The 13,181-nt window shown below is 58.0% G+C and overlaps 1 protein-coding gene across 7 annotated transcripts in view; it reads right to left on the bottom strand.

Annotated features, from left to right (window-relative positions):
- Positions 1–1,196: 1,196 nt before the first annotated feature.
- Positions 1,197–13,181, bottom strand: part of WIZ (WIZ zinc finger) — a 60,610-nt gene continuing 48,625 nt past the window's right edge. For 3 of the 7 annotated variants that reach the window (XM_071800599.1, XM_065859188.2, XM_065859186.2), the window contains 5 exons: positions 12,260–12,766; positions 8,573–9,103; positions 5,444–5,872; positions 3,348–3,543; positions 1,197–3,254 (listed from right to left, as the gene is read on the bottom strand). In XM_071800599.1, coding sequence (XP_071656700.1) covers positions 3,086–3,254; positions 3,348–3,543; positions 5,444–5,872; positions 8,573–9,103; positions 12,260–12,766 — 1,832 coding nt within the window. In that variant the 3' untranslated portion in view covers positions 1,197–3,085. Of the gene's footprint in view, positions 3,255–3,347; positions 3,544–5,443; positions 5,873–8,572; positions 9,137–12,259; positions 12,767–13,181 lie in introns of all 7 variants that reach the window. The other 4 variants (XM_065859185.2, XM_071800598.1, XM_065859184.2 and 1 more) reach the window with 2 other exon arrangements.

A 13,181-nucleotide genomic window follows, 5' to 3' on the forward strand; every position in this document is an offset into this window, starting at 1 on the left:
CTGAGGCTGGGAAAGCCCCGCCCCACCAGGGACCCGCGCCGCATCATTTAAAGGGACACACCCCCCGTGGTTGTGGCCACCGTGGGCGTGGCCTCGCCCTGACCCCGGTGTCCTCATGTCACCCCAATGTCCCCATAACCCACGGCATGGAGTAATATTGGGGTCCCCATCTCCAGGAGATCCGGCCACATCCTGTCCCCAGTGTCCCCATTTCCAAGGTCAAGGTCACATCCTCACCCCAGTGTCCCCATATTTTGGGACACAACCCCATCGTGACCCTGATGTCCCCATTTCCAGGGGTCAAGGTCACATCCTCACCCCAGTGTCCCCATTTCCAAGGTCAAGGTCACATCCTGACCCCAGTGTCCCCATTTCCAAGGTCAAGGTCACATCCTCACCCCAGTGTCCCCATTTCCAGGGTCAAGGTCACATCCTGACCCCAGTGTCCCCATTTCCAAAGCCAAGGTCACATCCTGATCCAAGTGTCCCCATATTTTGGGACACAACCCCATCGTGACCCTGATGTCCCCACTTCCAAGGTCGAGGTCACATCCTCACCCCCAGTGTCCCCATTTCCAGGGGTCAAGGTCACATCCTCACCCCAGTGTCCCCATTTCCAGGGTCAAGGTCACATCCTGACCCCAGTGTCCCCATTTCCAAAGCCAAGGTCACATCCTGATCCAAGTGTCCCCATATTTTGGGACACAACCCCATCGTGACCCTGATGTCCCCACTTCCAAGGTCGAGGTCACATCCTCACCCCAGTGTCCCCATTTCCAAGGCCAAGGTCACATCCTGACCCCAGCATCCCCATATTTTGGGACACAACCCCATCGTGACCCTGATGTCCCCATTTCCACGGGTCAAGGTCACATCCTCACCCCAGTGTCCCTCCCAATTTCCAAGGTCAAGGTCACATCCTGACCCCAGTGTCCCCGTTTCCAAGGTCAAGGTCACATCCCGACCCCGGTGTCCCCTTATTTGAGGTCAGGGCCACATTGTGACCCCGGTGTCCCCGTTTCCAGGGTCAAGGCCACATCCGGACCCAGTGTCCCCATTTCCAAAGTCAAGGCCACAAGCCACCCCCCCATGCCTTAAAATGCCCTAAAACCACCCAAATCGTCCCCAAAACCACGTCCCCGCCCCCAGGGGACGTCCCCGTCCCACCATCCCGGGTACCAGAGACTCCCCCCGTGTCATTTCCAGAAGAATTTAATCCATCGTCCCATATTCCCGGGTACAAGAATCACCAGAATGTGCCCCAAAAATAATTGGAAATTAAAATAAAAAGGGGGGGGAAACAAAAATAACCATTAAAATTCCTTCGGAAATGTGGAAGTTTGGGGGTTTCCAAAGAAAAGTGAACGGTCCTCGTCTCTACACAAATCTAGAGCTTAAAAAAGTCGGGTCTAGGGACTAAACCAGGATGGGAGATTAAGAGAGGACGCGAGCGGGGGCGGAGCTGAAGGTCCCGGCGCCCACGGCTCCGTGGATGTGAAGGAATTGTCCGGGAATTTTCTGGGAATATTCTGGAAATTTCCCAGGATTTGGGGGGATTTTTTTGCTGGAAATTTTCTAGGAATTTCCTGGAAATGTCCCAGAAAATTTGGAGGAATTTTGTAGACAAAATTTGAGGGATTTTCTAGGAATTTACTGAGAATTTCGCAGAAATTTTCCAAGAATTTTTCTGGAAATTTTCTACAAATTGCCCGGGAATTTCACGTTAATTTTCCCCAAAAAATTATTAGGGAATTTTCTGGAAATTTCCTAGGAAGTTTTACGGAAATTTTCTGAGAATTTTCCATTAATTTCCCAGAAATTTTCTAGGAATTGCCTGGGAATATTTCTAGACATTTCCCAGGAGTATTTTGGAAATTTCCCAGGAATTTTTCTGGGATTTTCCCAGGAATTTCCCTGAAATTTTCTAGGAATTTTCCACAAATTTCCCAGGAATTTTTGGGGATTTTTTTCTAGGAATTTTCTGTGAATTTCCCAGAAATTTTCTAGGATTTCTCCCAGGAATTATTCTAGAAATTTCATGGGAATTTTCCATGAATTTTCCAGACATTTTCTAGAAGTTTCCCAGGATTTTTTCTGGATATTTCCTAGGAAGTTCCCAGGAATTATCTAGGAATTTCTCAGGAACTTTATGGAAATTTCCCAGAAATTTTATGGGAATTTATCAAGAACGTCCTGGGAATCTCCCAGGAAATTTCCAGAATTTTTTAAGGAATTTCCCCAGGAATTTCGTGGAAATTTCCCAAAAATTTTTTAAGGATTTTCCCAGGAATTTTCTAGAAATTTTCCAGGAATTTTCCAGGAACTTCCCACGAATTTCCCAGGAATTTTCCCGAACTTTTCTAGGGATTTTCCCAGGAATTTTCTAGAAAATTTCCAGGAATTTTCCAGGAACTTCCCACGAATTTCCCAGGAATTTTCCTGAACTTTTCTAGGAATTTTCTAGAAAATTTCCAAGAACTTACCGTGAATTTCCCAGGAATTTTCCAGAAATTTCCCAGGAATTTTCCGGAAATTTCCCGCGACCATCCCGCGAATTTCCCGGAAATTTCCCCCTCCCACCGGAGCTCTTTCATTGTCTCCGGCGCAATCCGAGGGGAATCGGCCGCGGGAGGAAACGCCGAATCCGGTGCGATCGCTTTTGCCGCGGCGGAAAAGCCACAGCAAAACGGCGGCGGCTGTTTCGGTGTGGGAAAAGGGGATTTTGGGCAACATGCAACCCCGGAACCGAGCGATTCCGACACCTACGCGACACCATCGTCGCCTATGGAAAAAACAACCGAAAAATCGAATATACATTAATCTAAGGGTCATATACAAAATCCACAGAGTTCCCCCCCGGCGGTTTCGCCCCCGGCGGCGCCGGTGAAGGCGACGCCGTTTGTTCTTTGGGTTCCAAAAACAGGGGGGCGAGGAGCGATCCCCGGTGGGATCCGTGTAGTGCTGGGGTTGCCCTCCCACCCCGCGGCCAAATTTGGGGTAAAAAGGGGGCGAAACGCAGCGATTTCCGCCCCTTTTCCCCCCCCAAAACGCAACGAACGGCGGGGAGGAAGTTTCGGCGGCGCCGTTACTGAGCCTCGGCGAGGGGAGGGGGCGGCTCGGGCGCCGGGGGAGCTTCGCCCCCCCCAAGCAACGGATCCGTTTTGGCAAAATTCATTTCGAGGATGTGGTGCTGGAGGTGCCGGACCCACTGCTCCTGGATGGACAAAGGGCCCTGGAATTCCATCTCGCAAAACCTGCGGATAAATGGGTTTCAGCGCCGGGATGGCCGCGTTTTGAGCCAGGGGGTGGTGTGGAATGGGTGATTCCGGATGGATGTTGTTCCCTACCTGCATTTGAGGGTGTAGATGTTCCCCACGAACTTGACCAGGGAGGTTTGGGGGGGTCGCGGGACCAGGGAGGGCACGGGGCGCACGCGGGGAGGGGGCGGCTGCCGCGGTTCCTCCAGCTTGGGGGGGAATTCGGCGCCGTCCTTGTCGCGGCGAAGGGGGGGGTCCAGGGAACGGGGCTGGCGCCGCTCGAACTCTGCGGGGGGAAGTGGGGGGGTTAGATTGGGGTGGGGGGGATTAATTGGGGTCGGGGGTTTAATTGGGGTGAGGGGTTAGATTGGGGTGAGGGGTTAGATTGGGGTGGGGGGTTAGATTGTGGTGGGGGGTTAGATTGGGGTGGAGGAATTAGATTGGGGTGGGGGGATTAGATTGGGGTGGGGTGGTTTAGATTGGGGTGAGGGGTTTAATTGGGGTGAAGGGTGAGATTGGGGTGAGGGGTGAGATTGGGGTGGGGGGTTAAATTGGGGTTGGGGGTTAAACTGGGGTGGGGTGGTTTAGATTGGGGTGAGGGGTTTAATCGGGGTGAGGGGTGAGATTGGCGTGGGGGGATTAGATTGGGGTGGGGGGTGAGATTGGGGTTGGGGGTTAAATTGGGGTGGGGTGGTTTAGACTGGGGTGAGGGGTTTAATTGGGGTGAAGGGTGAGATTGGGGTGGGGGGATTAGATTGGGGTGGGGGGATTAGATTGGGGTGGGGTGGTTTAGATTGGGGTGAGGGGTTTAATTGGGGTGAGGGGTTTAATTGGGGTGAGGGGTGAGATTGGGGTGGGGGGATTAGATTGGGGTGGGGGGTGAGATTGGGGTTGGGGGTTAAATTGGGGTGGGGTGGTTTAGATTGGGGTGAGGGGTTAGATTGGGGTAGGGGGCTTAGATTGGGGTGGGGGGATTAGATTGGGGCTGGGGGTTTAATTGGGGTGGGGGGTTTAATTTGGGTGGAGGCGGTTAAATTGGGGTTGGGGGTTTAATTGAGGTGGGGGGGTTTAGATTGGGGTGAGGGGATTAATTGGGGTGGAGGGCTTAGATTGGGGTGGGGGGTTAATTGGGGCTGGAGGGGTTTAGATTAGGGTGGGGGGAATTAATTGGGGTGGGGGGTTTAATTGGGGTGAAGGGCTTAGATTGGGGTGGGGATAGATTGGGGTGGGGGGGTTTAGACTGGGCTGAGGGGGTTTAGACCAGCATGGGGGGGGTTTAGATCAGTGTGGTGGAGTTTAGACAGGGGTGTGGGAGTTTAGACCAGACTGGGGGGTTTAGACAAGGGTGAAGGTGTTTAGATGAGGTTGGGAGGGTTTAAACCAGGCTGGGGGGTGGTTTTGCCCAGGCTGGGGGGCTTAGACCAGGCTTGGGGGATTTACACCAGGCTGGGGGGGGCTTAGACAGGGGTGTGGGGGTTTAGACGGGGCTGGGGGGGTTTAGACCAAGGTGAGGGTGTTTAGACCAGGGTGAGGGGGGTGTTAGACCAGGGTGAGGGGGGTGTTAGACCAGGCTGGGGGGTGTTAGAATAGGTTGGGGGGGATTTAGTCCGGGCTGGGAGGGTTTAGACTTGGCTGTGGGGGTTTAGACTGGGCTGGGGAGCGGTTTAGACCAGGTTGGGGGTTGTCAGACCAGGTTGGGGAGTTTAGACCAGGCTGGGGGGTGGTTTAGATCAGGATGAGGGGGGTTTAGACCAGGTTGGGGGAGTTTAGACCAGGCTGGGGTGGTTTAGACAAGGGTGAGGGGGGTTAGACCAGGATAAGAGGTTTTAGACCAGCATGGGGGGGTTAGACCAGGGTGAGGGGGTCTTAGATCAGGGTGGGGAGGTTTAGACTAAGCTGGGGGTGTTCAGACAAGGGTCAGGGGCTTTAGACCAGGGTGAAGGTGTTTAGACCAGGGTAGGGAGGTTTAGACCAGGGTAGGGAGGTTTAGACCAAGCTGGGGGTGTTTAGACCAGGTTGGGGGTGTTTAGACCAGGTTGGGGGTGTTTAGACCAGGTTGGGGGGGTTCAGACCAGGGTGAGGGGGCTTAGACCAGGGTGAGAGGTTTTAGACCAGGGTGAGGGGGCTTAGACCAGCGTGGGAGGGGTTTAGACTTGACTGGGAGTCTTTAGTTCCCCCCAACTCACTGCTGATGTTGGATCGTTGATGCTCCTCCAGCTTCACCAGCGACAGTGGGGACGTGACCAGGGGCCTGTCGGCGCCGCTCCCCCCGTCCAGCAGCTTCCCGGCGTCGCCGTGCGCCAAATCTCCCGGCAAACCCTTCCCCAGCAGCGCCACGGCACCGCCCTGGAGCCCCAGCGGCACCCGGCGAGCGCCTCCGGCGTGCGCCGAGTTGCGGAACTTCTTGGTGAAGGGTCGACCCCCTTGGATGTAACTCCGGTAGGCGCCGGCTTTTTGGGGGCGGTGCCGGATCCACTCGCTCAGCGTCTCGATGGGGGAACCGTTGACGCACCACTCGGTGACGCCGAATTGCCGCAGGTGGGCCCGCGCGTGGCTGGCCAGGGCTTTGCGGTTCTCGAAGTAGAGGCCGCAGAGTTCGCAACAGGCTTCGGTGGCTGTGGGGGGACATTAAATACATGGGGGTGAGCGGGGAGATGTTTCCCCCGTGCCCCCCAAGCCCGGTCTAAACCCCCCAACGCTGGTCTAAGCCCCCCAGCCCTGTCTAAACCCCCACACCGCTGTCTAAGACCCCCCAGCCCTGTCTAAACCCCCACACCCCCGTCTAAGCCCCCCCAGCCTGGTCTGAAGACACCCAGCCTGGTCTAAACCCCCCTCACCCTGGTCTAAACACTCTCACATTGGTCTAAACCCCCCTCACCCTGGTCTAAACACTCTCACCTTGGTCTAAACCCCCCCAGCCCTGTCTAAACCCCTACAGCACTGTCTAAGCCCCCCCAGCCTGGTCTAAACCCCCCTCACCCTGGTCTAAACACTCTCACCTTGGTCTAAACCCCCCCAGCCCTGTCTAAACCCCCACACCGCTGTCTAAGCCCCCCCAGTCTGGTCTAAACCCCCCTCACCCTGGTCTAAACACTCTCACCTTGGTCTAAACCCCCCCAGCCCTGTCTAATCTCCCACACCACTGTCTAAACCTCCCCCATGTTGGTCTAAACCACCCCTCACGCTGGTCTAAACCACCCCCCAGCCTGGTCTAAACCCCCCTCACCCTGGTCTAAACACTCTCACCTTGGTCTAAACCCCCCCAGCCCTGTCTAAACCCCTACACCGCTGTCTAAGCCCCCCCAGTCTGGTCTAAACCCCCCTCACCCTGGTCTAAACACTCTCATCTTAGTCTAAACCCCCCCAGCCCCATCTAATCTCCCACACCCCTGTCTAAACCTCCCCCAGCCTGGTCTAAACCCCCCCCACGCTGGTCTAAACCACCCCCCAGCCTGGTCTAAACCCCCCTCACCCTGGTCTAAACCCCCACACCCCTGTCTAAGCCCCCCTGGCCTGGTCTAAAGCCCCCCAGCCTGGTCAAAATCACCACTCAGTCTGGTCTAAAACCCCCTCACCCTGGTCTAAACCCCCCTCACCCTGGTCTAAACACTCTCACCTTGGTCTAAACCCCCCCAGCCCTGTCTAAACCCCCACACCCCCGTCTAAGCCCCCCCAGCCTGGTCTAAAGACCCCCAGCCTGGTCTAAACCACCCCCCAGCCTGGTCTAAACCACCCTCCAGCCCGGTCTAAACACCCTCACCTTGGTCTAAACCCCCCCAGCCCTGTCTAAACCCCCACACCGCTGTCTAAGCCCCCCCAGTCTGGTCTAAACCCCCCCCACGCTGGTCTAAACCACCCCCCAGCCTGGTCTAAACACTCTCACTTTGGTCTAAACCCCCCCAGCCCTGTCTAAACCCCCACACCCCCGTCTAAGCCCCGCCAGCCTGGTCTGAAGACCCCCAGCCTGGTCTAAACACCCTCACCCCTGTCTAAGCCCCCCTGGCCTGGTCTAAAGCCCCCCAGCCTGGTCAAAATCACCACTCAGTCTGGTCTAAAACCCCCTCACCCTGGTCTAAACCCCCCTCACCCTGGTCTAAACGCTCTCACCTTGGTCTAAACCCCCCCAGCCCCGTCTAAACCCCCACACCCCTGTCTAAGCCCTCCCAGCTGGGTCTAAACCCCCACAGCCCTGTCTAAGACCCTCAGCCTGGTCTAAACCCCCTCACCCTGGTCTAAACACTCTCACCTTGGTCTAAACCCCCCCAGCCCTGTCTAAACCCCCACACCGCTGTCTAAGCCCCCCCAGTCTGGTCTAAACCCCCCCCACGCTGGTCTAAACCACCCCCCAGCCTGGTCTAAACCCCCCTCACCCTGGTCTAAACACTCTCACTTTGGTCTAAACCCCCCCAGCCCTGTCTAAACCCCCACACCCCCGTCTAAGCCCCGCCAGCCTGGTCTGAAGACCCCCAGCCTGGTCTAAACACCCTCACCCCTGTCTAAGCCCCCCTGGCCTGGTCTAAAGCCCCCCAGCCTGGTCAAAATCACCACTCAGTCTGGTCTAAAACCCCCTCACCCTGGTCTAAACCCCCCTCACCCTGGTCTAAACGCTCTCACCTTGGTCTAAACCCCCCCAGCCCCGTCTAAACCCCCACACCCCTGTCTAAGCCCTCCCAGCTGGGTCTAAACCCCCACAGCCCTGTCTAAGACCCTCAGCCTGGTCTAAACCCCCTCACCCTGGTCTAAACACTCTCACCTTGGTCTAAACCCCCCCCAGCCCTGTCTAAACCCCCACACCCCTGTCTAAGCCCCCCCCAGCCTGGTCTAAACCCCCCTCACCCTGGTCTAAACACCCTCACCTTGGTCTAAACCCCCCCAGCCCTGTCTAAATCCCCACACCCCTGTCTAAGCCTCCCCAGCCTGGTCTAAGCCCCCCTACCCTAATCTACCCACCCTAATTAAACCCCTCACTCCAATCTAAGCCCCCATCCCAATTAAACCCTTCACCCCAATCTAACCCCCCACTCCAATTAACCCCCCAGACCTATCTAACCCCTCCACCCCAATTAAACCCCCCAACCTGATCTAACCCTCCACCCCAATTTAATCCCCCCCCCAAAAAATTCTCCACAATCCACAAATTGTGCAAATTCTCCTCATTTTCCAGCTCCCCCAGGGGGGGTTGGGTTGGGGAGGCCGCTCCATAAACCAAGGAGATTCGGCTCAAGGGGAAACAACACCCCCAAATCTCCACTTGGTCGCACACAGGGGGGTGACACCGCGTGTCCCCCCCACCCCCTGGTTTGGTCCCCACTCACAGGTGTGCGCGTGTTTCTCATGCGCGGCCTTGGCCTTGAAGGGCAGCTCGCTCTGGATGAACGCCTTGTGCTTCACGTCACCGGGAGGCCCCAACCGATCATCCGGCAGCGGCCGCTTGGCCGATATCGGCGTCAGGAAGCCGCCCGTGGCTTTGGCGCTCAGCGGCACCAACGTGATGTCCCGGGCGAGCGAGGCGGCGCCGGGACCCGGTTTGCCCGGTCGCCCGCTTAGCGTGGGCAAACCGAGACCCTGTAGGAGTTTGCCGGGGGATTTGGGCTCCGTCCCGTCGTCCCCGATGGATTTGGGGGGTTCGATGGTGGTGGGGTGCGGTTCTTTCTTGATAACGCACGGTTTGGTTTTCTTTTTGAGGATCTCGCGGAGGGTGTCGATGGGGGAGCCGTTGACCGACCACTCGGTCACCCCCATCTGGCGCAGGTGGGAGCGCGCGTGGCTCGACAAACCTTTGCGGTTCTCGAAGTATTCGCCGCAGAACTCGCAGCGGATGTCGCGCACCGGGTCGGCTCGGGAGGCTGCGGGGAGGAAACGGCGGCTTTGACGCCCCCCTGGGTGCTCAAAACCCACAAAACCGTGACCCACGGATGATGATGTGGCTCCCCAAGACCCCCGTGTCCCCATCCCGGTGCAAACCACGACCCATGAAAGCCAACACAGCTCTTCCAGAGCCCCGTGTCCCCATCCTGGTGCAAAACCACGACCCACAGATGATGTGGCTCCCCAAGACTCCCGTGTCCCCATGCCAGTGCAAAATCACGACCCATAGAAAACGACGTGGCTTCCCAAGACCCCCGTGTCCCCATCCCAGTGCAAACCATGACCCATGAAAGCCAACACAGCTCTCCCAGACCCCTGTATCCCCATCCCAGTGCAAAACCACGACCCACAGATGATGATGTGGCTTCCCCAGGCCCCTGTGTCCCCATCCCAGTGCAAAACCATGACCCATGGAAGGTGACGCGGCTCTCACAGAGCCCCATGTCCCCATCCCAGTGCAAACCACGACCCATGAAAGCCAACACAGCTCTCCCAGACCCCTGTATCCCCATCGTGGTGCAAAACCATGACCCACGGACGATGATGTGGCTCCCCCAGATCCCTCTGTCTGCATCCCGGTACAAAACCACGACCCACGGATGATTATGTGGCTCCCTCAAACCCCCGTGTCCCCATCCCGGTGGAAACCACGACCCATGAAAGCCAACACAGCTCTCCCAGACCCCTGTGTCCCCATCTCAGTGCAAAACCACAACCCACGGATGATGATGCAGCTCCCCCAGACCCCCGTGTCCCCATCTCGGCGCAAATCCACGACCCATGGAAGGTGACACGGCTCTCCCAGACCCCTGTATCCCCATCCCAGTGCAAAACCACGACCCACAGATGATGATGTGGCGTCCCCAGGCCCCTGTGTCCCCATCCTGGTGCAAAACCACGACCCATGGAAGGTGACAAGGCTGCCCCAGCCCCCCGTGTCTCCATCTCAGTGCAAACCACGACCCATGAAACCCAACACAGCTCTCCCAGAGCCCCGTGTCCCCATCCCGGTGCAAAACCACAATCCACAGATGATGATGTGGCTCCCTCAGACCCCAGTGTCCCCATCCCGGTGCAAAACCACGACCCACGGACGATGATGTGGCTCCCTCAAACCCCCGTGATCCCATCCCAGTGCAAAACCATGACCCATGGAAGCCAACACAGCTCCCTCAGCCCCCTGTGTCCCCATCCCGGTGCAAACCATGACCCACGGATGATGATGTGGCTCCCCAAGACCCCCATGTCCCCACCCCGGTGCAAAACCACAACCCACGGATGATGACGTGGCTCCCCAAGACTCCCATGTCCCCATCCCAGTGCAAAACCATGACCCATGGAAGCCAACACAGCTCCCTCAGCCCCCCGTGTCCCCATCCTGGTACAAAGCCACGACCCACAGAAGATGATGTGGCTCCCCAAGACCCCCGTGACCCCATCCCAGTGCAAAACCACAACCCACGGATGATGATGTGGCTCCCCAAGACCCCCATGTCCCCATCCCGGTGCAAAACCACGACCCACGGACGATGATGTGGCTCCCTCAAACCCCCGTGATCCCATCCCAGTGCAAAACCATGACCCATGGAAGCCAACACAGCTCCCTCAGCCCCCCGTGTCCCCATCCTGGTACAAAGCCACGACCCACGGATGATGATGCAGCTCCCCAAGACCCCCGTGTCCCCATCCCAGTGCAAAACCACGACCCACGGATGATGATGTGGCTCCCCAAGACCCCCATGTCCCCATCCCAGTGCAAAACCACAACCCACGGATGATGATGTGGCTCCCCAAGACCCCCATGTCCCCATCCCAGTGCAAAACCACGACCCACGGATGATGATGTGGCTCCCCCAAACCCCCATGTCCCCATCCCGGTGCAAAACCACAACCCACAGATGATGATGTGGCTCCCTCAGACCCCAGTGTCCCTACCCCGGTGCAAACCACGACCCACGGACGATGATGTGGCTCCCTCAGACCCCCATGTCCCCATCCTAGTGCAAAACCACGACCCACGGACGATGATGTGGCTCCCTCAAACCCCCGTGATCCCATCCCAGTGCAAAACCATGACCCATGGAAGCCAACACAGCTCCCTCAGCCCCCCGTGTCCCCATCCTGGTACAAAGCCACGACCCACAGATGATGATGCAGCTCCCCAAGACCCCCGTGTCCACATCCCAGTGCAAAACCATGACCCATAGAAGACGATGTGGCTCCCCTAGCACCCCGTGACCCCATCCCAGTGCAAAACCACGACCCACGGATGATGATGTGGCTCCCCAAGACGCCCATGTCCCCATCCCGGTGCAAAACCACGACCCACGGATGATGATGTGGCTCCCTCAGACCCCCATGTCCCCATCCCAGTGCAAAACCACGACCCACGGATGATGATGTGGCTCCCCCAAACCCCCATGTCCCCAGACTGGTGCAAAACTGTGACCCATGGAAGCCAACACAGCTACCTCAGCCCCCCGTGTCCCCATCCCAGTGCAAAACCACAACCCACGGATGATGACGTGGCTCCCCAAGACCCCCATGTCCCCATCCCAGTGCAAAACCACGACCCACAGATGATGATGTGGCTCCCTCAGACCCCCATGTCCCCATCCCGGTGCAAAACCACGACCCACGGATGATGATGTGGCTCCCCAAGACCCCCATGTCCCCATCCCGGTGCAAAACCACGACCCACGGATGATGATGTGGCTCCCCAAGACCCCCATGTCCCCATCCTAGTGCAAAACCACGACCCACGGATGATGATGTGGCTCCCCCAAACCCCCATGTCCTCAGACTGGTGCAAAACCACGACCCATGGAAGCCAACACGGCTACCTCAGCCCCCCGTGTCCCCATCCCAGTGCAAAACCACGACCCACGGATGATGATGTGGCTCCCCAAGACCCCCGTGTCCCCATCCCAGTGCAAAACCACGACCCACGGATGATGATGTGGCTCCCCAAGACCCCCATGTCCCCATCCCAGTGCAAAACCACGACCCACGGATGATGATGTGGCTCCCCAAGACCCCCATGTCCCCATCCCAGTGCAAAACCACAACCCACGGATGATGATGTGGCTTCCCCAGGCCCCCGTGTCCCCACCCGGTGCCACCCAGCGACTCACAGAGGTTGAGGGGCGACATGTCGTCCCGGGGGGCCCAGGCGGGGTCCGAGGGGTGCAGCTCCGCGTGGAGTCCTCCCGCCAGCATCTCCCGCTTGATTTCCATCCGCAGCTGATCTTGTTTGAGTTTCTTCTGCAAGGAGGGAGGAGAAAGGCCTGGAAACATCTTGCGGGCGGTGGGAGGTGGGGACGAGGTAGGAGAAGCCCCCACGGGGCTGCCGGGTGGCTGGACCTTCTTGCCGAGGGCGGGGATGTGAATGTCGCCGGCGCCGCGCGGTTCCAAAGGTCCCAGGAGGGTCTTGGCCATGGATTTGGGAGCGGGGGGGTTGTGCTGGGTGCGGCGTTTGAGGATCTCGCGGAGGGTGTCGATGGGGGAGCCGTTGACGTACCACTCGGTCACCCCCATCTGGCGCAGGTGGGAGCGCGCGTGGCTCGACAAACCTTTGCGGTTCTCGAAGTATTCGCCGCAGAACTCGCAGCGGATGTCGCGCACCGGCTCCGACCCCGAGGCTGCGGAGAGAGGGGGAGAACAGAGAGATGGGCGGCGGTCGGACAGACGGACGCGGTCGGAGTCGCTGGACGCACGGATGGGGAAGAGGAGGAGGAAGATGAGGCGGGAAGGGGTTTCGCCACCAAAATCAAGGCGCAACCTGAAGCCACGCGGAGGGGAAACCATCGGAGCTGGGTGGGAAGGGGAAACCGAGACGCGACCCCACTGGGAACGGGAAAACCCCACCTGCGTGGCAAAGGAGCCTCAAGGGGGTGATTTTGGGGATGTTGGCGCAGGTGGGACGTGTGCAGGCGCTCCCAGCGCCGCGCGGTGGCCCTGATGGTGATAGAGCCGAGTGGGGCGCCAGAGCGAGGATTTCCAATCAAATGGGATTCTGGGAGCTGATGGAGCGATGCTGGGAAGGGATATGGAGTG

The sequence above is a fragment of the Patagioenas fasciata genome, chromosome 32, assembly GCF_037038585.1.
Source record: "Patagioenas fasciata isolate bPatFas1 chromosome 32, bPatFas1.hap1, whole genome shotgun sequence".
Taxonomy (NCBI): domain Eukaryota; kingdom Metazoa; phylum Chordata; class Aves; order Columbiformes; family Columbidae; genus Patagioenas; species Patagioenas fasciata.